The sequence below is a fragment of the Saccostrea echinata genome, unplaced genomic scaffold (assembly GCF_033153115.1).
Source record: "Saccostrea echinata isolate AGI-Se365-2 ecotype Australia unplaced genomic scaffold, CSIRO_AGI_Sech_v1 ptg000019l, whole genome shotgun sequence".
In the NCBI taxonomy this organism is placed as follows: Eukaryota; Metazoa; Mollusca; class Bivalvia; order Ostreida; family Ostreidae; genus Saccostrea; species Saccostrea echinata.
The window spans coordinates 1,276,352-1,304,273 of NW_026889768.1; the positions used below are offsets into that span (position 1 = coordinate 1,276,352).

The window sequence follows — 27,922 nt, forward strand, 5'->3', positions numbered from 1 at the left end:
GGAAAATTCAGGAATTTTTTTTTGCTTCAGCCATGTTTTGAACCTTGCTTTCTTTAAATTAAGGTCTTTCGTCTTCTACGAACATCCCCATGTTTATTGTTATAGGACTCTGTATTGTCTTTTATTTTGGAGTTCACCTTGATATATTAGTCGACATATGAATGAAAATGAATTTTGTCAATTGATTAAACGTCGGCAATATATCTTAATATATCTTAATGTCAAATTGAAGGTCATAGCAAAAGATTTCTTCTTTTCATTTAGAAGATTTTAGGAATTTGAAAATAGGTCTGCTTATAGTGGGGCACATATTGTTCGAGAACCTGGTATTAAAATACTTCATTGATATTATCATTGAGAAAACCGTTATTTATATCAAATTCAGAGTACTAGCATGTACAATCACTACATTTTAGAGGTTTCCAGAATTTAACAAAGTATGTAGATTTGATGCTATTTATTTTGGTAAAATTTTGTAATTTCTGATTTTCTGTAGAATCCAAAGATTAATTTTTATGAATATGCTGTTTCACATTATTGCTAAAGTTTCTCCTTTTTTCTTGTGTAGCAAAGAAAGAAGCATTGTAAAACATTTACTAGATTCTGCTTTGTATCTTTGTTTGATTAAAATTTTTATGAAGCCTTGGAATCCAGTATAGTTTTCGTAATTGAAATTCACTTGGTGATCATGACTTCTTATCATGAAATATACCAAATGAATAATGACGTAGTAATGCTTCTCTTTTACCTTAAAATGTAGTTAATAATTGATTCACGCACGTTGCTTGTTATTTTTATAAAAAAAGGCTAAGGGCATAATACAATGTTGATTTAACTTGAAAATTAAACTATAATATTTTATTTAGATAAAATATTATCTATGAAAATGCTTTCGCTAATTCCTAAAGAATCAAGCTTAATGGGTATTGCAAAAAATCTCTGACTTTATCATTATCTTGTTTGGTAAAATAGATATTTAAGAATTTTTTGATTGGATACCTCAATTAGATTAATTTAAACTTATGAGAAAAAAATTGATCTTTACAAGAATTTGCCACCGAATAAAGTTTAAGGACCTCCACTATGTCCCTTATTAATTATGATGAACATAACATTACAAATTAACTGCTACAGTTATAGTGTTGTTGTAACTTAACAAATTCTCATTAGTGTCCCACATAACTTTCATGCACTTGTCAATCCTGTCACCCAGTCACACTGCATACTTGCACGGCACTCGCTGACTAATTAATAACCTACAGTTACCATATTGATTTCCGAATACTAGGAAAACAATGGCGGTAATGGTAGCCGGAATCCATGCCACTAATCGATATAGGATGTAGCAAAGCCGTGTGCTCCAGGAATCGTCCCTCCACAGAACAAATCAGCAACAGCTTGGAGAATGACATTCCAGTGCTTCGGAATTTCGAAGACGCCGATCAGATGCAGACAAGTTGCGCAGGTACAGTGTGTTCCAATTATACTTTTTCTCTTAATGTGAACTTTACCGCGTGCGGATGTACTAAAATTGCATCTATGAATTTCCAGGTAATTTGGACATCAATAACTATTTGAAAGGATGTTTATAGTAACTAACCAACCACTTCTAAGTATATAAATTTGCTGAATGTTTTAAAACATTTTTAGTTTCCTAGACTTGCTTGCATCTAGTCATCTATACTTATTGAGCAGCGGGCACCGAGTTTAAATGAGCTGATTCTAGCTGACAGAATGTGTGATTACCCAATGTAAAAATGATTTAAAAATTCAAAAATTGCAAAAATATATTTAAATGTGTAAAATTGCAGAATGAGGTGCACCGACATTTGTATCATAAACTATCATTCGCTATCAGTTCGGTATGTTATGAGGTTTATTGATACACGTAAGAATTTGTTTCAGCACCTAACTGTCAGTACAGGAAGCTACAGTTAGTTGTTACCTTTTTAACTACGCGGGTTAGTACTCAGCACTCATGCATGGCTACAATGAGTGTTCCATGTTCGCAGGTCAAAAACTGGGTAGGGAGGAAACAGAGGCTGACATACGAAGGATAATTATTCTCCTAAATCCCTTTCATTTTGATAAGGTCATTTTTACAATTTATATATACATTTTCCTTTAAATGTAGACTTCTATCAGTTTAGTGGTAACTGTTTTTTTTTTTTAATATTACACGACTATCATGTTTACATTGGTGTACAAGGTTGTACATTGCGTGTAGGTGATAAGTGTCTTAATGTACAAAAATCTTGCAATACTAATAAGGACACTTGCTACAATCAAAACATTAGACGCATGAATTTGTATGCTCTCTGTTTTTCGACATTTTTTGGATGAAATGATAGAAATATCAAATTCCTAAACAATTAAGAAATTGTATATTTTCTATAAATTCTCATTTTTTCGTTCCCCTTATAAATCTATACAAATTTTATCACTTTGTATGACATTATTGAGAAATCTTGATATAATAATAAAACTTTTGGTGGTTAAATTTATTCAGTTTACTTACAGAAACATATTTTAAGTATCTATTTTCATGATTTTTGAAAAAAAAATTGTTTGTTGCAATGACATTAAAAATAATCTTATTCTGTGGACAATATTTTAGAGATTATCAAAAAATAAGAATAGATCTTGATAGCAGATTTTTCTTAGTTACACATACATTATAGAATTCAATGATCTTCACAAATTACTGATATCAATGTTGATATGATTAAAATCAACCACGGCACAATTTTTTGTATACATGGAGTTTTATATCGTAGAAACAATAAAGTGATCTGTGTTCTCCGTGAAGAGACTCCATAAAATCGTGCCGAGTATAAATTTTCCAGTAAAGTAGAAGAAAAAAGATAAAACTATATGACAAAACAGCCGAAATATGCAAAAAAAAATTTTTTAAATACATTTATATACAAAGGTCTTAATTTCTGTCTAGGCATTTTCAATTTCATGTTATTATTTTCGTCATCAGATTTCTACCACTGATCTACACTCTGAAGAGGATATATATTAAAAATCGCCTTGCCCCCCCCCCCCTTAAATTCCCTCGGCCTTTTTGACTTCATAATTTAAAAAGGGGAAAAATATTTTCATTGGTGGTGAAAAGGACGTCTAGTTTGCATTTGAGTCTTAATTATACTGGGAGCTTGTTATTTTCCAGCAATTCGCTGAATATATTTCATATTCCCCCCTCAATTCTAACGAAAAGAAAATTGTCTGATTCGGTTTTAATGGGGAGGCAATGACCGCTGAAGCTAATGCGCGCGTGTGTGTGTGTTCAATGGAAAATTTGGCATAATACATACATTTATATATACATTATGAATAGTATATATAAAAATAAAGGGCTGTGCGCTACTGTGCCGCCACTTAACCTATCAATGAAATAAAAGTGCTTAAGGAATTTCTTGACATTAAACCCCACTGCGGTCCGAGTTAACATCAATTTTCTTTAATATAGTTTACCAATAACCTTGAAATTTTATTCAAGCTTGCCCACAATCTCAATTTCATACCCACACTAGCGATGCTACATCCCCTCCGCAACTTGTTGTGCAAGGGGATGAAAAAAAAATCCAGCATGCAAGAATGCGCGATAATTTACCAGCCTTGTACTTAATTTACTTTCAGGTAAACAATATTCTCGTGTACTTCTGCTGATACGTTATAAGTCAATACACAATCATAAATTCCAAGTCCGTTGTCGTGATATGCCACTATCAAAAGACAAAATCTTTTCCCGCTGTAAACACGATATTATAGAGAGAAAAAAAAATTAAATTTGATTTCTTGTTTTTTTATGGAATTTGTTTTCTACTAACTATGCTACAATACGTTTGCCAGTGGCACAATACTGTTATTATTGGAACATCATATTACATCTTGATTCAATATTGGTGTTAAATTTCATCTCTAGATCGATATGGAATACACAAAGAACGCATGACTCATCATTCTCTTTCCCTTACTGGATTTCACAGATCAATATTCTGAATCATGTTTCAAAATACCGATCTGGGAGAGAAGTAAATGTTCAAAGTAGTTTTGCAAGTAAGACCGAAACCCCCAGGAGGTTCTCTCAGATTCATTAAAATTTTCAAAATGTTTCTTAAAATCAGATTAAGGACAGATGATACGTTCCTCAATAATATATAATTTTTTCTAAGATTTTGTCATTGAAGTATTGCTACTTTAACATGTTTGCTCGCAAAAAATTGAGGTACCTTACCAGGCATTTGTGCAAGATACCAGAGGGTGATGTTTCCTATAAAATCCTTTTGGAAAAAAACTTAATTTGCCAATATCACATTTTTTAGTGTTTCAATTTTTTAAAGACAATCAGAAATCGGTTTAGAAATCAGAAGGTAATTAAAATTTTGAATATTTTCCATATAGTACGAAGATATGCAAAACAGATATTTGAGGAACGTATCGTCTGACCTTAAATGTATATGCTTTTCTTGTTTGTCGCCAAATGTTTTTTCGGATGTCGAATCTCAAGATCGGCACTCCGTGGGGCAAGAATTTTCAATAAGGAATAAAAGGAGCTAGAACAGGTTAGAACTCTCATGAAGGTTTAATTCATGAATTTAAAAAAATGACTATGGTAAACAAAAACAATAAAACATTACATGTAATCATGTATTAATTACAATTTTGCAACGTGCATCATCGGTTTAACAACACAAATTTGAACTACAACAAACTAGATTAAAAAAAAAAGGGGGGTGTTAAGAAAGTTCGTTCCATAATGAAACATTTTTGAAAATTTCAAAATAGTGTTATAACTGAAGAGATTAATTTTCCAGTCTGACAGCACAACAAGATTTCGAACACCCAAGTGACAGAACTGCTCGTCATTTTGTGTGAAAATGTAAGATAGTTTACTTTTGTTTCTTCACAGCATATCTTTCCTAATATAAAACTGATGAGCTAAAGTAAAAGAAAGATCAGTCCCTTTTCAAAAGAATAGGTTTGTCATATTTGAATTCTATACTTACTTGATATATTTTGCATAAGGTATTTGAAAGGATATATTGACCTGTGTGCTCAAGATATTTCACAAATAAGCTGCATCCGTGATATCATCTGTTTCAATACCTGCCCTCCCCTTCTCGTTTCAACAAAACACAGTTAAAACCTTATCAGTAGCAAGAATGGACTCTGTGAACATGAAATATCACAAATTTTAAATATCTTCTCATCGTATTTCTTTTTGAGAATAAAAGAAAAATGTGGAATGAACTTTCCTAACACCCTTTATATAGACAGAATATAATCGTGAAAAAATCATACATAGTAACAAGTTAGAATGAGTGTGGAACATGTTTAGATATAATATTGTATGCGGTTTAATTTTGGAAGAGAAAAAAATAAATTTAAATAAAAAGAATCTGATCCAGTGTCTTATTCTTCACATTGTCAAAGCGTAATGGAGTAAACAATGTACATGTACACAAGACCAGTAGAGAATACTAAACATTCTAATTAAGATCGATCTAATATTGATATATTAAGGATTCCATGATGAAATATTCCGATTAAATACATAATGTTAGAGCTCCAATACCATCTCTTGAGAAAATCTGGTATGCACTGAGAAAGTTTACTAGACTGAAGCTAGCAGCCAATAACAGCAGCCATTAAGCCCGTAGAAGCTAGCAGCCAATAAGGAAATTCATCAAAGGACTGAGAGTACTCTGACGCAATACTGTTTAATGCCTCATTTTCGACAATTGATAATTAATAATTAGATAATTAATGCAACACTTAATTATTTAATAATTCAAACACTTGGAGGCAGTTAAGCTCACCTGCATAAGGAAAATTATGCGGTTTCAAAACAAAAAAAACAAAAAAAAGAGAGAAAATGTCACCATCTTTGACCGCTTAAGAACAAACCAACATTGGAAAAGGTTAAGTACTTCCGGGAGAATCCCTTTTAAACTCTTTTACGGGTCTCAGGAATATGATGGTGCCAAAAGGCTAACCTGAAATTTGCTTACTCCTAATATTTACATTGATAAGGGTTTGAAGGTAATGTAATCTATTTTAAGTTATGATCCTTGAAGTGTGCTTCGAACAATTACTGGCACAAGGTAAAGGATCCACAGGGCTATTATATACGGCCATGAAAATTAGGCTGAAGTGGTACCACCAAGTGGTGCCAAGGGCGGGTTACATATTTCAAGCAGCTATTATACCTCTTATCTTATAAGTGTGTTTTAAATCATTACTGTGGCAAGATAGAAGATTTCTAGGACTATCATTTCCTGCAATCGGTATGAGGCTGTAGTTTCACCACCAAGTGGTGCCAACGGTGGGGAACATATTTCAAGCTTTCATTTTTCAACAATCATTGACCACTAGAAGAAACTAACACTAAACTGGAAAACAGTTAAGGGCCATAATTAGGGAGTATCCCTTGTCAACTTTTTGACAGGTTTCAATGACTAGAAAAGGCCATTTAGGTAACCTGAACTTTGCTGTATTTCACTTTGTCTATTGATATATGGATTAAAAGTCAGATATTATATCCCTTATCTTTGAAGTGTGCTTCAAATCATTACTGGGGCAAGGTAGAGGGCCCCTAGGACTATCATTTCCCGCTATCAGAATGGGGCTGTAGTGGTACCACCAAGTGGTGCCATGGGTGGGGGACATATTTCAAGCATTTATTTTGAAAGCATCTTTGGCTACTAGAACAAAGTAACACTAGTGAAAGGTTAAGGACCTTAGGGAGAACCACTTGCCTGGTTTTTGAATGGTCCCTGAGAAAGGAAGGGGCCAGTTAGCTAACCTGAACTTTGTTGTTTTTCACTTTATGTTTTAATATACGGTAAAAGGTCAGCTATTATACCCCTTATCTTTGAAGTGTGCTTCAAATCATTACTGGGGCAAGGTAGAGGGCCCCTAGGACTATCATTTCCCGCTATCAGAATGGGGCTGTAGTGGTACCACCAAGTGGTGCCATGGGTGGGGGACGTATTTCAAGCATTCATTTTGGAAGCATCTTTGGCTACTAGAACAAAGTAACACTAGTGAAAGGTTAAGGACCTTAGGGAGAACCACTTGCAAGGTTTTTGAAGGGTCCCTGGGAAGAAAAAGGGTCAGTAAGCTAACCTGAACTTTGTTGTTTTTCATTTTATGTTTTAATATACGGTAAAAGGTCAGCTATTATACCCCTTATCTTTGAAGCGTGCTTCAAATCATTACTGGGGCAAGGTAGAGGGCCCCTAGGACTATCATTTCCCGCTATCAGAATGGGGCTGTAGTGGTACCACCGAGTGGTGCCAAGGGTGGGGGACATATTTCAAGCATTTATTTTGAAAGCATCTTTGGCTACTAGAACAAAGTAACACTAGTGAAAGGTTAAGGACCTTAGGGAGAACCACTTGCCTGGTTTTTGAATGGTCCCTGAGAAAGGAAGGGGCCAGTTAGCCAACCTGAACTTTGTTGTTTTTCACTTTGTGTTTTTAATATACAGTTTAAATGTCAGCTATTATATCCCTTATCTTTGAAGTGTGCTTCAAATCATTACTGGGGCAAGGTAAAGGGCCCCTAGGACTATCATTTCCCGCTATCAGAATGGGGCTGTAGTGGTACCACCAAGTGGTGCCGGGGGGGGGGGGGTGGCGTATTTCAAACTTTCATTTTCAAATCACCTTAGGTCCATGGAAGAAACTAATACTGGTTGAGGATCATTGAAAAATTTTATCGGGTTCTCTCGATCCTGATGGGGGCCAGTTCAACTTTGTCGTTTATTTACATTGAATATTGATAAACGGATACAGATCAGTTATTATGAGCCTTTTTTTGGAAGTGGATATGCATCATACCGTTAGTAGGGTATGGTAGGTGGCGTATCGGGCTATCATTTGCCGATCTCAGATTAAGACTTTATGGGAACCACCTAGTTGTGCTTTGGTTGAAATCCCTTTCTGAAGTATTTATTTTTCGCAATATTTGAACACCATAACAAACCAACACAAGGGAAGGATAAGGGATCATAGGAAGTATTCCTTTTCAGCTTTTGGAGGGTCTTTAAGACTGGACATTGCCAATATTCTGAGAGAAACTTTTTTTTTCTTGTTCATTTTTCAAGAAAATTTAAGATTCGTCTATTACCCCTTATCTTTGAAGTGTGCATGAAAGTACTTTTGTGGCAGAATGGGGGGGGGGGGCTTATCATTTTCGCTTTTAAGTTGGAACTGTAGGGGTTCCACCAAGTGGGTTGTTTCAAGCGTTTTTTTTCCTCCGCCATCTTTGAATAATGTAACAAACCAACACTAGGCAAAGGAAAGGGATCATAGGAAGTGTGCCTTGTTATGTTTTAAGAGAGTCTTTGAGGCAATTATCTCATCCGAACCATGTCACATTTTAACATTACATTTGGAGATGAGGTTGTTCATTTACTCAGGTGACTTATTGCTGTATGTTTCGTTTGTTGTCATTTGTCGTCCGTCGTATATTATATTTAAACATATTCAGCTTTTTCTATGTGACCTTTATATATATTTTAATCAATTTTGGTATATAGCATGTGTGATAAAAGGAGAGGAAAGTTGTGTTCCTGGTTGTTTGGAGCCCAGTTATGTCCAAAACAAGATGTAGTTACGATATCGACAGATTATTTTTTCATAGTTTGCTACAATATTTCTTTTTTCTTGTTCGTATGTTACAATATTCAATATTTACAAAGCTTTTCTTACTGTACGTATCCACGATATCGCATTGATATTCAATCATGATTATTCAATGGATGTTGGTTACCTCCCTCAATGTTATGTTACCTGAATGCTATCATTTTTTGAAGTTCCTCCTGTAGTGTCGATATCGTTGATATCATTTCGATGTCGATTCATGTTTGCTCAAGCATTTGAAACTGCTGTCCTTGCCATTGTGTATGTATGTTTAAATACTTTAAATTTAGGAAGATTGTACTTGCTATCGATATTGTCGATATCGACGATATCGTATGGATATCAAATCATTTTCGACATCATTCTTGTGGATGCATTTCTTTATGCTACAGTTATGAGTACGTTCTTTCTGATTGCTAAGTTTGACCTAATGTCGAAATCGTACCGATATTGAATTATGATTCCGCAAACCATAATATTTTTACCAACGTTCACCCTTACCCAAAACCTTACCTTAACCCAAACCTCCTGAAAAAACAACCCCTTGCCCTTTATTTGTCATCCTTATTTATTTAGATACTTATGTCAAATAATGAATGCACATCGACATCATACTTGCGACGTTCTATAAATATGTTTCTTCCTCAATTTGGAAATAAACTGTACAGATTTGTATCGATATCGATGATATTGTCGATATCAACGGTGTCGAAATAAAGCTAAGTTTAATATTTATCCAGTATTTCCAATTCCATAGTAATGATCAGGATCGATAGCAATACAATATCCATGTTGTCGATATCGACATCAAATTTGTTGGAACCTGAGGGGTGGGGTTCAAAGTAACAAATTTAATGTAACTTTTAAAAGTCTTGTTTACTCCTAGACATCAAGCAGTCAGACTTTTAGCATTTATAAGATATGAGAATTACGAACAGTCAAAGCAAACAATACAAAAAAGTTAGCAGAGCCACAAGGACCTCTGAAAACAGAGGAGGGACCAGGTACCTTAAATGAGTGAGCATCCCCTGTCGTCCGTTCAAATCCGTTGTTTGCTCTTCGTCATTATTGGGAAACTGGAGAATTCAGTAGACAATTCAGTGTAAAAGTAATGGACTTAACGAGAGATTGTAGTTGCAATCATAGCCATTGTTTCAACCATAGAATTTGCAAAATATTGTGTATAAACGAGATTATTTATATCCTTGTATAATCAACTTATTCGTTACATGCTTGCTTATTTTATGAATTCCAATAAGCAATGATACCTCAAATGCAAACTGTGAAATTCATGGTCCTTAGATTTGGAGTATTGATGTAAGAGTTGGGCTTTATACATGTTGATCATATAGGTAAAGTAATATTCTTTAAAGTCTTCTTCTCTCAGCTGTATATTTAGGAGACAAACTAAATACACAGAAATGATAAGCAAGTGTGCCTCTTCCAAAATTTTGAATTAAGGCCTCTTGGTCATGTTCATTTTGTTAGGGTGGGGCTATATTGGTCATACATGTATAGTGAAATTGCTTTAAGGACATACGCAATGTAGTTTGAACTTTATTGTCTTTTCCCCTGGAGTTGAAGAGTTCCAATACTTAAAGGAACTGTGTGCTACATTTTAATGTCTATATATGCCATTGTACACTTCTTCTAAAACAAGTTTGGATAAACAAAACATCTAGAATATATGTTTAGTAATTTTTGTATATTTTTCTTTGAATTATACAAGAATTTTCATCAATTGATATCTTTTCAAAACCCCTGGTAATGCATGCTGATTTTTTGTCTATGAACATCTGATGGCACTATAATCTTAAATTAAGAATATCTTGAAAAATTATCAGTAGATAAGGTACGTTGCGTATGTCCTTAATTCTTTGAAAATCTTCTTCTCTGTTCCTGTGTATTAAGCTGACAAACTAAGTGCATGGTTAAGAAAAGAAACAAGGAAGGGTGACCTTTCCAAAATTCTGAAACTGGTCCAATGGATCAAGTGTTCTGGTTCTGAGCAGGGTACCATTGATTTTATGAGTAAACAGAGAGAAGTTAGTTTCTTTTGTTAATTCACTTATGATAATTAATAACTGTAAATACTGTAGTTGATCAATAAAAATAAAAAAAATAATTTATACTCAACAAAAAAGCAAAGGGTCATGGAGTTAAGTCTTATTTCTTTTTTTTTATACAAGAGTTTTGTTTTAAGAATAATATTTATGTGGCTGTCGTACATTCTGCTTTTTATTAGCACAAGTTCGATTACCGAGTTTACATTTACAATATCCCCCTCCCAAAATGAGAAACAGCTGTCAAAGGTCAAGGTAAAGAAATTTTGTGTAACACTATAATTTTCAATAAGAGGCCCATGGGCCACAACGTTCACCTGAGTAACTTTGGCCTTGCTGTTTTTTACCTGATCCCCCCACCCCTGTAGTACTTATTGTGGCCCCGCCCTACCCCCAGGGGTCATGATTTGAACAATTAGAATCTTCACCACCACATGATGCTTCCATATAAGTTTCAGCTTTTCTGGCCCAGTGGTTTTTGAGAAGATTTTTAAAGATTTTTACTACATATTTCAATGTGAAACTTGGATTCCCTATTGTGGCCCAGCCCTACCCCCGGGGGTCATGATTTGAACAATTTAGAATTTACACTACCCCAGAATGCTTCCACATAACTTTCAACTTTTCTGGCCCAGTGGTTCTTGAGAAGAAGATTCTTTAATCACCCCACCCAAGTTTTGTCTTTACTTGATTATCTCCCCTTTGAAGGGGACTTGGTCCTTCATATTTACAATTTAAACTCCCCCTCACCAAAGGATGCTTTGTACCAAGTTTGGCTAAAACTGGTCCAGTGGTTCTTGAGAAGAAGTTGGAAATGTGAAAAGTTTACAGACGGACGGACGACGGACAACTGGTGATCCGAAAAGTTCACCTGAACATTCAGTTCAGGTGAGCTAAAAATTACTTTAGACTTTGAAATTTGACAATTGCTGACCTTAATTAATGACAACATACCGCAGAGGCGACATATGGATGTACACAACGGTTGTGCCAAAGGCATGTTGCAATTGGGTATGCTCAACGACAACTGGTTCGACAGTTAAACGTCAGTCAAAGCGTATCAAGGAGGTAAAGGGAAAGGTCTCAGAACACAGGAGGGGGGGGGGGGGGTTGCAACAAAGACTTTAGTGACAGGCCAAAAAGTACGACAGCCCGTTAGCAGTGTGAAATTTGCTCTTGCCAAAACGCATCGGTTCATGTCTGCCGAAATCTTGAGTAGGAAGTATAAGAATGTTCATGGGTTGCAAAAACCCACTCAGACGTTAAGAAATAGGATACCTGCATTTGCATGTTTACAAGACAGCATATCCGTCCATGCTTGACTGTAATACCTCGCAATGCTTGTCTTGAGTTAGCAATAACCATGAACATTGGCAATAACGAGACCGATTCTGTTCACAGATGAATCCAAGTTTTGTGTGGGCTTCTATGATGGTCGTCTCTGTGTGCGGCGCCAAAAGAATTAACAGTACCATAACTATTGTGTTGCTAAGCATAACCGCTTTCTGTCATGGTTTGGAGTGGGTTATGTTCCGATAGATTACGGAACAGTATTTCATTCGGAATGGTCCTTTAACTGGTCTTATATACAGGATGAGATTTTTCACAACATTGTTTGTCCTTATACAGCTGCTACTAGTATTGATCTCATGGATAATAACGCATTACCAAACACGGCTCGAGTTGTTGAACAATATATTTCTAATGAAACAATTGAACAAATGCAATGACCTTCATGTTTGCCACACTTAAACCCAGTAGAACAAACTTGGGATGTCCTTAAGCGATGTGTACGACTGATGTGCCTCCAACAAATGTACAGGATTTGGAAAATGCTCTCTGTGAAGAACTGAGCAAGATCCCATTGCAAATGATTAGAACTCTTATTCGGAGTTCTCTGAGGCATTGTCATGCTGTTGTATCAGCGCTTGGTAGTCACACAAAATATTGAAGCATTTGCACAGCGAATTTGATCAAATCTTATGACATTTAAAATCTCTATAATTTGCACTTCCATATTGGATTTATGAGACTGTACACTAGGAAACAATCGAATACTAAATAAAATTCGTTTTTTATACCCGCACTTTCTAAATGAAATATATGGAGATAACGAACAGTATTCAAACTCAAAAGTCCATTAAACATTACAAAATAGAGGCAGAGCAAACACGGACCTCCAAAACATCAGAGGTGGGATCAGGTGCCATGGAGGAATGAGCATCCCCTGCCGACCGGTCACACCCGCCGTGTGCTCTTTGTCATGATCGGGAAATAACGGAAAAATCCGTCGACAATTCAGTGTGTAAATAATGGCTAACTATAAGTATGAAAAACGTCAGTCAGTATTTGACTCAATGATAAATTGTACGACAATCGACAATCATGTAGACTTTACATCTGTAGACTTGTCAATTGTCTTTGTGTTTTATTCAGGGCGCGGAAATATAAATTCCGGAAAACAAAGTTTACAACATCAAAAATACACACATTCATAGTATAAACTCAAAGTCAACACAGTTATATGTTCGGAACTACATGCTAGGATGTCGGAATTACCTACTTACATATATAGACTATGAAACTGATACAATTAAAAGTTTGGATTTACAAACTTACAAGTTTGGATTTACAAACTTACAAGTCTGGATTTTTTAACACGATTACCCTCCATAAGTGTACTCTTCTTTTCATGTATACGATTTTGGACAAATTCTGCTTCATATGGATATAAAAAAGGTCTGCTTATAACGGGGCGCAATTGGTACCCATGGGAATTCCATCTTGTACAACAAAATAAGACGAGCTAATAGCTGTAAGCTCGCAACATAGAGAATATTAATTCTCTTTGACAAAAACATTGTCTCAATCATTGACTTATATTCGAAAGCATACAGCTTAATTTATCGTGGGGAATGATTGTGTATAAAGTTCAAAAGTCTTAAGTTTTTAAGCTGATGATTTTGGTAAATTCTTGTGATTTCAAATTTTCATAAAGTTCCTTAGAATTTTTAAGTATCCACATCTGATTTACATCACTTCTCGAATATATTGTTGCACAGTACTCTTGAAGTTTCTCCTTCACTACTGTTAATATCTTTGTGAGGAGTAAAGAAAGAGGCTTGGTAGAACATTTACTGGAACCTGCTATGTATCTTCGTTTGTAAGGATTTTTATGAAGTTTCGGAATCCAATATAGATATGGTAATTCAAATTCATTATGGTTGTTTGCAATAGTAAAAATATTCAAAACTGACATATATGATTTTGAAGAATTTCTTCTTTAGAAAGGGAACTATGAGTATAAGTTGGATTACCACTTGTAGAATTAAATCCAAGTTCCTCTAAAATACATTTAATATAATGAGCCTTACAAACAAAGACAATGGTGTTACCTGAGTTGTCACCAGGGACCAGTACGTACTGATCATATAATCTATTTCTTTTTTCACTTCTGGATTATTGAATACAGAAGGATAGATGGTTCTCATATGGTTCTCAATCTTTTAATGCGTGATTTTAACATACATCTGATACATTTAATCCATTCTGACAAAGTGTCAAGGTCTTCTTTTTCATATCTGGCCCATCGCCTGGCGTAATCCTCTACAGAATCCATGATATTTAAGAAATTTCGACGCCAGTTGAAGGATCGGGGTTCCCTATATTTAGGACCTTTTAAAATTAATGATCTAAGGTCCTCATTATTAACTATATTTACGTCACCAGTAATAACGTGTCCAGCAGGACTATAGTTATAGGGTGAAGAAGAACATGAACACAATGGAGGATTATGTTTCAGATATTCGATATCCAGGCCCTGTAAAGTTTTCTTGTAATGTTGTTACCCTATTAAATATTTTAAGCAGTAACCAATCAGTCTTTTGGAATATGATAGGCGGTGTCCTGTAGGTTTGCAATAAAGCTTTGAAATTTTCAATTTTACCCTTATCACCTGCATATGTTGTTTATGTCTCTCAGTAGATCCGATACGTTAGAGCATGCTCTACGTATGAACAATTTCTAAAACGAGGCAAGTTGACGAAACAAGGGTATCAACAGTGTCATTTGAAGTCATCTTTTCGCAAGTTTTTCGGTCGATATAATGACCTTGTCAGCACATACAACCTATCATTGAGTCAAATGCTGATTGACGTTTCTCATACTAATTGTTATGCCATTATATATACACTGAACTTTCTACGGATTTATCTGGGTTTTGTTTCCCGATCATGACAAGGAGCACACAACGGATGTGACCGGTGGGCAGGGGATGCTTACTCCTCCATGGCACCTGATCCCTCCTCTAATTTTTCCGGTCCGAGTTTGCTCTGCTTCAAATTTGTATCGTTTCATTGGACTTTTGAGATAGAATACCGTTCCCAGAACTCCTCTTACATTTAAAATAGTATCCTAATCATCTTTTGGAACATGGTTGGTGATGTCCTGTATGAGCATTAATGTTACTAATGACCCTGGGGTCAAATGGAGGTCAAAAATGCAAAAAATTCCTGGTTCCTAGAACTCCTCTTACATTTTACACAGTAGCCTCATCATCTTATGGAAGATGGTTGATGGTGTCCCGTAGCTGTGCAATAAGGTTTTGGAATTTTCATTTTCACCCTTAGGGTCATATGGGGTCGAAAAATGACGTTTTTATGCAAAAAGCCCCTGGTTCCCAGAACCCCTCTTACATTTTTAGCTCTTCTGATCGAAATTTGTCCGTTGTCTGTCGTCGTTGTCGTTTGCGTTGTCGTAAACTTTTCACATTTTCATCTTCTCCAGAAGTACCTGGCCAATTTCAATCAAACTTGGCACAAAGTATCCTTGGGTGAAGAGGATTCAAGTTTGTTCAAATGAAGGGATAATTAGAGAGATAATTACAAAATAGCAAAAAATTAATGGCATTATTGAAAAAATCTTCTTCTCAAGAACCAATGGGCCAGGAAAGATGAAACTCATGTGGAATTATTGTCAGATAGTGTAGATTCAAGTTTGTCCAAATCATGACCCCCGGGGGTAGGGTGGGGCCACAATGGACAATCAAAGTTTTAGATAGGAATATATAGGAAAAATCTTCAAAGATCTTCTTCTCAAGAACAGCAAAGCTATGATTGGTCATATTTATATGGAAGCATCCTCAGGTGGTGTAGATTCAAGTTTGTTCAAATCATAACCTCCAGGGGTAGGGTGGGGCCACAATAAAAGTTCAAACTTGTAGAGAAAAAATTCACAGTTAGTCAAAAAATTATGTAAGCATCCTGAGTTAGTGTAGATCTTATTTTGTTCAAATCATACCCCCACTCCCTTTTAGGGGTAGGTTGGGACCACTTATGCATTTAAGCTTTTCAATACTATACTGATTTTTGCTTTTTTCCTAGCCACAGTGCTCGGGTGAGCGATGTGGCCCCTGGGCCTCCTGTACACAGTAGCCTAATCATCTTATGGAAGATGGTTGGTGGTGTCCTGTAGATGTGCAATAATGTTTCGGAATTTTCATTTTCACCCTGGGGGTCAAATAGGGATTCATGAATCCACCTAGAACATGTATAAATTCAAGGTTATCTCGATTCATCGGATATCTCAAACTTTAATAGTGGTCCCATATAGTTTGAGATAATGAGGTTTGACTGTATCTACCATACTAACCATGACAACACTGTTCAACTAAATCTCTTTAAAGAAGATAAACAGAATTATGTATCTTAGTATAATCTACTTGTACAGTCTCATTCAAATTAGATAAAACGGTAGGATGAGTAGTGCTTTGTAAGAACAATTTTGATTCCACTCTATGTAATGAAGCTATCACAATAAGTTTCCATTGCTCTTGCCAAGTGGGTCTTGAAAAGTTTTTATTTCTTATACGTTCCAATGTAAAACTTTAATTGCCTCTTATGGCCCCACTCTATCCCTGGGGGTCATGTGTGGACAAATTAAATCTACACTATGTTATGAAGCTTTCAAATAAATTAAACTCTTCTGACTCAGTGGTTCTTGAGAATAAGACTTGAAATTTTCAGTCATCTTATATCTCCTTAAAATAAGCTTTACCCTTATTTGAACAAACTTAAATCCCCTTTACCCAAGGAAACTTTAGGCGATTTTGTTTTAACTGGTCCAGCAGTTCTTGAGAAGATAATATTGTAAAAATTTTACGCCAAAGACAACAACAACAACAGAGGTTTTAATCAGAATTGAAAGCTTATTTGATCCGTCAGATCAAATGAACTAAAAATAAAGGCTGATGGTTGTGGTGGTGGTGGTGGGGAGGGGGGTGCAACACTTGCTTAACAAAATACTCAATATAAAGCTGTTCCCAAAATTTTGCATTCATAGGATATGTATATGTTAGCAAACTTTTTCAAAGTGCCATGAGATTTGGTTCGACGCAAGGAAATGGTTTAACAACATACAAAATATAACGTTTTACATAGAAATTAACTCTTTGTTTCTCTAGATATTTTATCACACCTCTAGTGTGTTTCTTGTTATTTTGATTAGAATAATGATGATTAATTGCTGCCTAGTCCAATTTTGTACAGGCCTATTTGGTAATTATACCCTCTTTACCCGTTTACCCGTCTGCACAAATCTAGTGAGGGTCTATGTGAGTAATTTTCGAAACATAATTTGGTTCATTTTTGCATATTCAAAATATGAAAACAGTCATGTATTTTGTAATGGATTTAAGCCTTGAACTCAGTTGTAGTTTTCTTTGTGACCTGGATGGAAGAAAAAATGGTCAAGAAATTTATTTGCAGAGGTTTTCTATAAACTTGACCACCATCCTAGAAAATAAATGTTTGATCCAGGTAGGGCAAACGGGAGAAAAAATAAACCCTGGACAAGGATTGTACAAAAAGAGTTTACTTTGACCTTTCATCTATTAAATTAGAAAGAACGTTTGCTCAAGACAAGTATATGTTGATGCAAAGAGATTTTCTGACCTTCACCTTTCATCTAGAAAATTGATTCAATGTCACCGCAAACCCTCTAACCAAGAGGACTCTATGTGTAAAGTATGAGCTCAAAGGAGCCAAGCGGGAAGAAAATATGCTCTGAACAAGGATTGTACACAATGAGGTTTTCTTTACCTTGACCTTTGTTTGAAAAAAATGGTATTGAACACCCTCCGTCCAAATAGCACTGCTATGAGTAGGTATTCTTATTTAGCATATCTTGTCAACTTTTTGAGGGATCTCCGGCTCTCTGGCCCTGGAAGGGACCAGTAGACTAAACCAACTTTTTTTCACATTGCATTGTGAGATGAAGTTAAAAAAACACTACTATCTCCCTTACCTTTGAAGTGTAAAAACAACAAAGTTCAGGTTAGCTTACTGGCCGTTTTTCTTCCTAGGGACCCTTCAAAAACCTGGCGAGTTGTTCTTCCTTTGGTCCTTAACCTTTCACTAGTGTTACTTAGTTCTAGTAGCCAAAGATGCTTTCAAAATGAATGCTTGAAATACGTCCCCCACCCATGGCACCACTTGGTGGTACCACTACAGCCCCATTCTGATAGGGGAAATGATAGTCCTAGGGGTCCTCTACCTTGCCCCAGTAATGATTTGAAGCACACTTCAAAGATAAGGGGTATAATAGCTGACCTTTAACCTGTATATTAAAACACAAAGTGAAAAACAACAAAGTTCAGGTTAGCTTACTGGCCCCTTCCTTTCCCAGGGACCCTTCAAAAACCTTGCAATTGGTTCTCTCTAAGATGTCTAACCTTTCACTAGTGTTACTTTGTTCTAGTAGTCAAAGATGCTTTCAAAATGAATGTTTGAAATACGTCCCCCACCCATGGCACCACTTGGTGGTACCACTACAGCCCCATTCTGATAGCGGGAAATGATAGTCCTAGGGGCCCTCTACCTTGCCCCAGTAATGATTTGAAGCACACTTCAAAGATAAGGGGTATAATAGCTGACCTTTAACCTGTATATTAAAACACAAAGTGAAAAACAACAAAGTTCAGGTTAGCTTACTGACCCTTTTTCTTCCCCGGGACCCTTCAAAAACCTTGCAAGTGGTTCTCCCTAAGGTCCTTAACCTTTCACTAGTGTTACTTTGTTCTAGTAGCCAAAGATGCTTTCAAAATGAATGCTTGAAATACGTCCCCCACCATTGGCACCACTTTGTGGTACCAATACAGCCCCATTTTGATAGCGGGAAATGATAGTCCTAGGGGCCCTCTACCTTGCCCTAATAATGATTTGAAGCACACTTCAAAGATAAGGGGTATAATAGCTGACCTTTATCCTTATATTAAAACATAAAGTGAAAAACAACAAATTTCAGGTTGTCTTACTGGCCCCTTCCTTTCCCAGGGACCCTTCAAAAACCAGGCAAGTGGTTCTCTCTAAGGTCTCTAACCTTTCACTAGTGTTACTTTGTTCTAGTAGCCAAAGATGCTTTCAAAATGAATGCTTGAAATACGTCCCCCACCCATGGCACCACTTGGTGGTACCACTACAGCCCCATTTTGATAGCGGGAAATGATAGTCCTAGGGGCCCTCTACCTTGCCCCAGTAATGATTTGAAGCACACTTCAAAGATACGGGGTATAATAGCTGACCTTTAACCTGTATATTAAAACACAAAGTGAAAAACAACAAAGTTCAGGTTAGCTTACTAACCCTTTTTCTTCCCCGGGACCCTTCAAAAACCTTGCAAGTGGTTCTCCCTAAGGTCCTTAATCTTTCACTAGTGTTACTTTGTTCTAGTAGCCAAAGATGCTTTCAAAATGAATGCTTGAAATATGTCCCCCACCCTTGGCACCACTTGGTGGTACCACTACAGCCCCATTCTGATAGCGGGAAATGATAGTCCTAGGGGCCCTCTACCTTGCCCCAGTAATGATTTGAAGCACACTTCAAAGATAAGGGGAATAACATCTGACTTTTAATCCATATATCAATAGACAAAGTGGAATACAACAAAGTTCAGGTTACCTAACTGGCCTTTTCTAGTCATTGAAACCTGTCAGAAAGTTGACAAGGGATACTCCCTAAGGCTCTTAACTTTTTTCCAGTTTAGTGTTAGTTTGTTCTAGTGGTCAATGATGGTTGATAAATGAAAGCTTGAAATATGTTCCCCACCGTTGGCACCACTTGGTGGTGCCACTACAGCCTCATACCGAGTGCAGGAAATGATAGTCCTAGAAATCTATCTTGCCACAGTAATGATTTAAAGCACACCACACTTATAAGATAAGAGGTATGATAGCTGCTTGAAATATGTAACCCACCCTTGGCACCACTTGGTGGTACCACTTCAGCCTAATTTTCATGGCCGTATATAATAGCCCTGTGGACCCTTTACTTTGTGCCAGTAATTGTTCGAAGCACATTTCAAGGATAATAACTTAAAATAGATTAAATTACCTTCAAACCCTTATCAATGTAAATATTAGGAGTAAGCAAATTTCAGGTTAGCCTTTTGGCACCATCATATTCCTGAGACCCGTAAAAGAGCTTAAAAGGGATTCTCCCGGAAGTACTTAACCTTTTTCCAATGTTGGTTTGTTCTTAAGCGGTCAATGATGGTGACATTTTCTCTCTTTTTTTGTTTGTGTGTTTGTTTGTTTTGAAACCGCATAATTTTCCTCATGCAGGTGAGCTTAACTGCCTCAAAGTGTTTGAATTATTAAATAATTAAGTGTTGCATTAATTATCTAATTATAAATTATCAATTGTCGAAAATGAGGCATTAAACAGTATTGCGTCAGAGTACTCTCAGTCCTTTGATGAATTTCCTTATTGGCTGCTAGCTTCTACGGGCTTAATGGCTGCTGTTATTGGCTGCTAGCTTCAGTCTAGTAGAAAGTTTTGATAGAATCTTTTCTAGGCAAAAAAAAAAAAAAAAAAAAAAATCAATAACACAAAAGTCGAGTTGCGTTAATAGCTAGAAGCTTTGTCACCATTTTTTCAAATATTTTCCTTTTTCTGTTTAAATAGATTTGGGCTACTCCGGTTTTTTTTTGGGACAAATCTCTCTAAGTAACTTTTTTGAAAGGTGTATTATGAATAGTATTACTATCTAGACTTGATGGAGGGAGCATCCGAAATTTCAGCCAACCTCGAGCTCTTTTAAAATATCACTCTCGTTTCCATGAGTTTTAATGAGGACATAAATATAGTAAATTTCCCACTTCTGCATTACAAATACAGTAGTAATTTCCCTTTGAACGAAAGTCGATTAAACAACATCGTCAGCATTTATTATGTACGCCTCTCATATGGCACCATTATAATATTGACTTTTCCATCACTGCAGTGTGCAAGAATTAGATTATTGTTTAAATCTTTATACAGGAGGATGAAGGAGTTCAATGAACGTGTCAGCCTCACCAAGAACTGAAATGACAGAAATGGCAGGTATTTCATGTCTCCTTGTCGAGAAAGCAAGTGGACAGGCGTGTTGTACATCTAAAAAATAACAGTATCTGAGTTGTGTACACTCCTCTAGGGTGGGAGGCTGCTCTAATAATGCGTGTGTATGTACTAGTCTCAATCCCTCTGTCTATGTCTCAGAGGAGGTTAATGACCGAAGGAAGATTATCCTGTAAGAGTTGAGTAGTCTGTATGATACAGGTCTTATTGTCTCTATGTCTGTCTGTCAGTATGATACAGGTCTTATTGTCTCAACGTCTGTCTGTCAGTATGATACAGGTCTTATTGTCTACATATCTGTCAGTATGATACAGGCCCTATTGTCTCAATGTTTGTCAGTATGATACAGGTCTTATTGTCTACATATCTGTCAGTATAATACAGGTCTTACTGTCTAAATGTCTGTCTGCCAGTCAGTATGATACAGGTCTTATTGTCTCAATGTTTGTCAGTATGATACAGGTCTTATTGTCTCAATGTCTGTCAGTATGATACATGTCCTATTGTCTCAATGTCTGTCAGAATGATACAGGTCGTATTGTCTATATGTCTGTCAGTATGATACAGGTCTTATTGTCTATATGTCTGTCTATCAGTCAATATGATACAGGTCTTATTGCTAAATGTCTGTCTGCCAGTCAGTATGATACAGGTCTTATTGTCTCAATGTCTGCCTGTCAGTATGATACAGGTCTCTTGTCTCTATGTCTGTCTGTCAGTGTGATACAGATCTTATTGTCTCAACGTCTGTCTGTCAGTATGATACAGGTCTTATTGTCTCAATGTTTGTCAGTATGATACAGGTCTTATTGTCTACATATCTGTCAGACTGTTACAGGTCTTATTGTCTAAATGTCTGTCTGCCAGTCAGTATGATACAGGTCTTATTGTCTCAATGTTTGTCAGTATGATACAGGTCTTATTGTCTCAATGTCTGTCTGTCAGTATGATACAGGTCTTACTGTCTACATGTCTGTCTTTCTGTCTCTCAGTATGATACAGGTCTTATTGTCTAAAAGTCTGTCTATCAGTCAGTATGATACAGGTTCTATTGATTCTATGTCTGTCTGTCAGTATGATACAGGTCTTATTGTCTACATATCTGTCAGTATGATACAGGTCTTATTGTTTATAAGTCTGTCTGTCAGTATGATACAGGTCTTACTGTCTACATGTCTGTCTATCTGTCTGTCAGTATGATACAGTCTTATTGTCTATATGTCTGTCTATCAGTCAGTATGATACAGGACTTATATTGTCTCAGTGTCTATCTGTCAGTATGATACAGATCTTATTGTTTCAATGTCTGTCTGTCAGTATGATACAGATCTTATTGTCTACATGTCTGTCTGTCTGTCAGTATGAAACGGGTCCTATTGTCTATATGTCTGTCAATCAGTCAGTATGATACAGGTCTTTTTGTCTCAATGTCTGTCTGTCAGTATGATACAGGTCTTATTGTCTACATGTCTGTCTGTCAGTATGATACAGGTCTTATTGTCTACATATCTGTCAGTATGATACAGGCCCTATTGTCTCAATGCCTGTCTTTATGATACAGGTCTTATTGTCTACATGTCTGTCAGTATGATACAGGCCCTATTGTCTCAATGTCTGTCTTTATGATACAGGTCTTATGTTTCAATTCTGTCAGTATGATACAGGTCTTATTAAATCCACATCTGTCTGTCTGTCAGTATCATGCAGGTCTTATTGTCTCTATGTCTATCTATCAGTATGATACAGGTCTTAATAAATCCATGTCTGTCTGTCTGTAAGTATGATACTGGTCTTATTGTCTCTATGTCTGTCTATCAGTATGATACTATGTCCTTATGATACAGGTCCTATTGTCTCTATGTTTGTCAGTATGAGTTAGGTCTAATTATCTCCATGTCTGTCTGTCTTTCTTGAAGGTAAATTCAAAGTACCAAATATTCTCCTGGGAGTTGAACTTTTCAAATATACGGAGTCAAAGGACCCCTAGCTTAAAATTGAAGATTTTATCCATAGGTTTAAAAGGGTTAAAAATAATATGTATTCATAATAATAAAAATAATATTTTACCAAAAAAAAAAAAAAAATAATAATAATAAAAAAAAGAAATAAAATGTCTGACATTTCTTGACTTATATATATATATATATATATATATATATATATATATATATATATATATATATATATATATATATATATATATATATATATATATATATATATATATATATATATATATATTATGACTAATTAACAGCAATTTTTAATCTTTAAAGCATTTTATTAGTAAATAAAACAAATTTTACATTTTCTTTGTACAAATGCAAAAGAAAATTGCTATAAAGTGATTTTAAAAGAGCTAAAAACGGACATTCTGTTGCTGAACTACATTTGAAAAGGGACGTCTTACAGGTCCATTAAAGAAAAGCATTCCCTAACTTCCAAAACACATTCCAATGCTATGATTTTGATAATTTTGGTGACATAATTCAAACCGTATTTAGTTTGGTCTTAGTTATGAATCCTAGCTGTTATTGATGCTCTTATGTTAAATTTGTTGTTGGAATACTTTACTTGATCATGCACGAATGATAAACATCTGTCTGCCTTTACAAATTTAAGTGATTTGTCAGATCACCGTAAATCTGTCATCCCCTTTTCACAAAAACTCTTACGATTAATTTTTAAGCAAGAGAAAACGTTATAAGATCTGTCATGTCGTAAATTTGGAATTTACCTAGTGACAGTATAAATGATGTAAATTTTGTATTTACTATTACTAAATTCAAAAGAACTACGCACACTAACTCTTGCTTCCCGCCTATACAATTCAACATTGATGGCGATTTGGTCATCAAAACTTTTTGAACGCAAAATAAATTTTATTGTTAAACGATTAATAATTATAATAATAGTTACTCTTAATTACTCTTAATCACAACTCTTTTTAAGAGGGTAGCAAATTTTATCCATTGAAATCAAGCTTTAAAACATCGGATAAAGTACAATTTTGTAGTTTTTATTTATGTTATTAAATCTTTAAATTTAGAGAGATTTTTTTTGTTAATGTAAAATCACGTCATAAATTAATTCCTCTTGTTGTAAAATTCTTTTTATGTGAGTTGGGGATTTAAAAAAAATATATATATATATTTATTTATTTTTTTTTACTTTTATAAAGAAACAATTAAATTACACGTTGTTTATCAAATCAAAGACACATATAAGATAAAAATAGAACGGATAAAACCTTTTAAATAGCAGTTTATCTTTTATTCATTAAAATTTTAAAAGAATTAGATAAGTACACAAATGTCTATGTTTGATTAATGCCATCTACATGCTTTCAAGGGAAAACAATTATTGACACTCGAAAGATTAAATGTAAAAATAATGATTTTTGTTATTAAAGCTGGAAAAACCACCAGAGTTAAAATTTCTAAAGCTGATCATGTTATTGAATATTTCATAATGATTCTCCTTTCATTCATTAACTTTTTAATTTACCTTAGACATATGTGACAAAATAATCTCTGCAATTATGTTATTAAATGCAATTATACTTAATTCATGAGAAGATATTTTCAGCGAACGTTGTTTACTTAGCGGCAAAATTAAAAGGTGTTTGTTTAAAAACATTCATTCCGATTTAATGTCGCACTCATATTGAGTTAATACAATTGGAAGGGATAAGTTTGGGTGTTTTTCTAAGAAAAATAGAGCACACGGGTATTATTTCTTAATCAGGGAAGATAGTATCTTCAAAGGTCCTCTTCAAACTATCCCAGTTTATTAAACGTCATAAAACAAAATAGGAAGAGTATAAGAGGTATAAACCGAAAGGTCTGAGGTAGGTTAATTTATCTAACTTATTCATTAATTTACTGAAACATCTGGAAGGATGTGAAATGAATATAACTATAACAAGTGTGTGTGTGTGTGTGTGTGTGAGGGTGTGTGTGTGAGGGAGGGTGTGTGTGAGAGAGTGAGAGAGAGAGAGAGAGAGAGAGAGAGAAGGTGTTAAAATTCAATTTTCATACTGAAAAATTAAGTATTAACTTTTTAAAGAAACAGAAACCAGGATGTGTCACAAAGTGAAAAAAATCTGTTTCCAACAGAAAACTAGGTTACACAGTAGTAACAGTACTGTGATGCAACGACTATAGGATAATAATTGTTTTTGTGAAAGAGTTTTTATTTGTTACAGGACGAAATCGAACCGAATTATGAAGATAAAACAACTTATTCCAAGTAATTTCTTCCAGAAGTCAAAAAGGAGACGAAAATCTGAAAAGAATAAAGACAATTTGAAGGATACAAAACACTTTACAGACCATGTAAAACATGCCGATTTTTCAGTACAATCACGGGAAAACAGTATTTCAAACCTCATAGATATAGATTCAGACTTGGATAGTCTTTTTAAAACCCTTCGTTCTAGAGCAAATCAAACACACGCAACACAGCAAACATTGGACTCTGATTTCGATTCATTACAACCAGAAAAACTGTCATTTGAAGACAAAGAAAAATGCAATAGTTTAAAACAAAGGACTCGAATCCGAACGAACCCTTGGATTCAACTTCCGGTTGCCGAAGTAGCATCTGAGCTGTGTGTTTGTCAGTCAAAAGCAGACGACACGTTTACGGTTAACAAAGAATTCGGAGATCAAACGGAATACAGCTTCTTTGAAAGACTTATTTCTCAAAATATTTCTGAACTGAAAGCTACTTGCAAACAAGAAACATTGCAAAATAATTTAGAAATAATTTCTGAGATACAAACGAGATCTAAAGGCACGGATATCGAAACTCGTTACCGTTGGTCAATCATTTCGGAAGGCGACATATCAATTGATTGGAGCTGTGAGGCATTCTGTGAATGTTACAGTAATGATTCGAAAAATGGCAATGTTACTTACGACGCGCAATATGAAAATGACCTTGACCTTATTTTAGAGCAGGGCATATCAGAAAGAGACTTCACAAAAGTATCGATGGAGGATCTGCTAAATGATTCGGACTGCAACAGACAGAGTAACGAAAAAAAGAATTTCAACACCACAGCATTGGAAGATAATTCAGAAAACTCAAGCGAAAGTTCCTACCAGTTTACTGATATTGGCCAAATAAATGAGATGAGTATGATGCAAGAATCGTTGGACGCAGGGTACGCAAGTTTAACCCGAGATGGCACGCTTAGCACAGATGAGGAGGAAAAAAATGAGTCAAGGATGACAGATTCCTACTGGAGAGATTTCTCAACAACAGAGGCTACTGAAACATCCACAGAATTTAACTGTTTCATGGACTCAACCCCTAGTGGAAGAACACTACCGGAAGTGAAAGAAAGTCTCCAAGAAAAGATTAATCAACTTCGTCTAGAAAAGTTAATAGTGCAAAATAAAATCAGGGAAGCTAAAGAAGAGGAAAGATCCCGGATGGAGCAGCGGAGGCTTTTACAGGGAAAATATCCAGCCGAAAGAAAATTGTCTCTGTTCAAAACCTTGATTGACCTAAAACAGAGATTAGAAAATCAGACTCTGCGAATACAAAGAAGCTATTCAACTGTTCTAATCATGCAGAAAAACTTTTCTCGTCAGAAGTCCCCCGTACTCTGTGTTCCCACTCATATCACATTATAGATATTTGTAAGTAAGGTGTGTCTTCTTATTTTCTGAGTGTCCATTTCAAACTGTAATTACCTGCAATTCACTGGAGTTTGTTATATACTGTATAGTGAATTTGTAATATTGAAATCCATTGATAAATTTGGAATCAACCGAAATACTATATATAAACAAATCAAAGGAGTATCTTACTCACTATATTCGTTGTCTCCTAAATAGTACATTTGATTAGTGCTGTTTCCCAGTTTGATACATTTGTTGTGAAAAAAAAATTAAATTGTTCGATTGTGTGTAGTACTGGAGTATTCAGATGTGTAATTAAAATTGAAAACCTCCTAGCATACAACGTGTTTGGTAGGAAGCTTTTTTATTCACAGAGGAGGTACAAATGCTGATATTTAGGGAATGAATGCTACATTTATTCATGTGACTGAGGAATCGATTGAAGTTCAGAAACGGGAATATGACATGTAAGAAACAAAGTATTCTTGAAGAGTGGAAATCTTTGGTGTACATATAACGTATTATATACGTATATATGGAACTTGGAACCAGCCCAAACAATTTGTTTTATTCAAAGAAATTATGTTCTAATTCTCCAGTTCAACGGAACATAAATTATTTATAAAATAAAACTCAAAACACTATAGGATGAGCTCGCATGCGCGAGTGCAACAGGATGTAATGAAGTGAATACAGTATACAAAACAGTCTTTAGTTCGACCTCTTATCCATATCATTCTACAAAAGAAAAAGACTCAAATAAAGCAACAACATCAAAACGAACAAAACATGTACAAAATATTGATACTGGAAGGGGCGGGGTGGGGTGGGGGATTAGTGTATAGCAATGTAGCAGCGAACTTCGAAAAATGATTTCGTGAAAAATTAATGGCATCATTTAAAAATCTTCTTCTCGAGAACAACAGTGCTTGAAAACATGAAACTTATATGAAATCATTGTTAGGTAGTGTAGATTCAAATTTGTTCAAATCATGACCCCCGGGTGTAGGGTGGGGCCACAATGGGCGATCAATTTTTTACATAGGAATACGTAAGAAAAATCTTTAAAAATCTTCTTCTCTAGAACAGCAAAGCTGTGATTGGTCATATTTATATGGAAGCATTCTTATAGCTAGGTTAGATTCAAATTTGTTCAAATCCTGACCCCCAGGACT

At 35.3% G+C, this 27,922-nt stretch overlaps 1 protein-coding gene across 1 annotated transcript; it reads left to right on the top strand.

The window, feature by feature from the left end:
• The first annotated feature begins 1,270 nt into the window (after positions 1-1,270).
• On the top strand, positions 1,271-27,090 carry LOC133189722 (uncharacterized). Its single transcript, XM_061325125.1, has 2 exons — positions 1,271-1,465; positions 25,322-27,090. The coding sequence occupies exon 2, from the start codon at positions 25,341-25,343 to the stop codon at positions 26,757-26,759; it is 1,419 nt and encodes a 472-aa protein (XP_061181109.1). The 5' UTR covers positions 1,271-1,465; positions 25,322-25,340; the 3' UTR covers positions 26,760-27,090.
• The last annotated feature ends 832 nt before the right edge of the window (positions 27,091-27,922 follow it).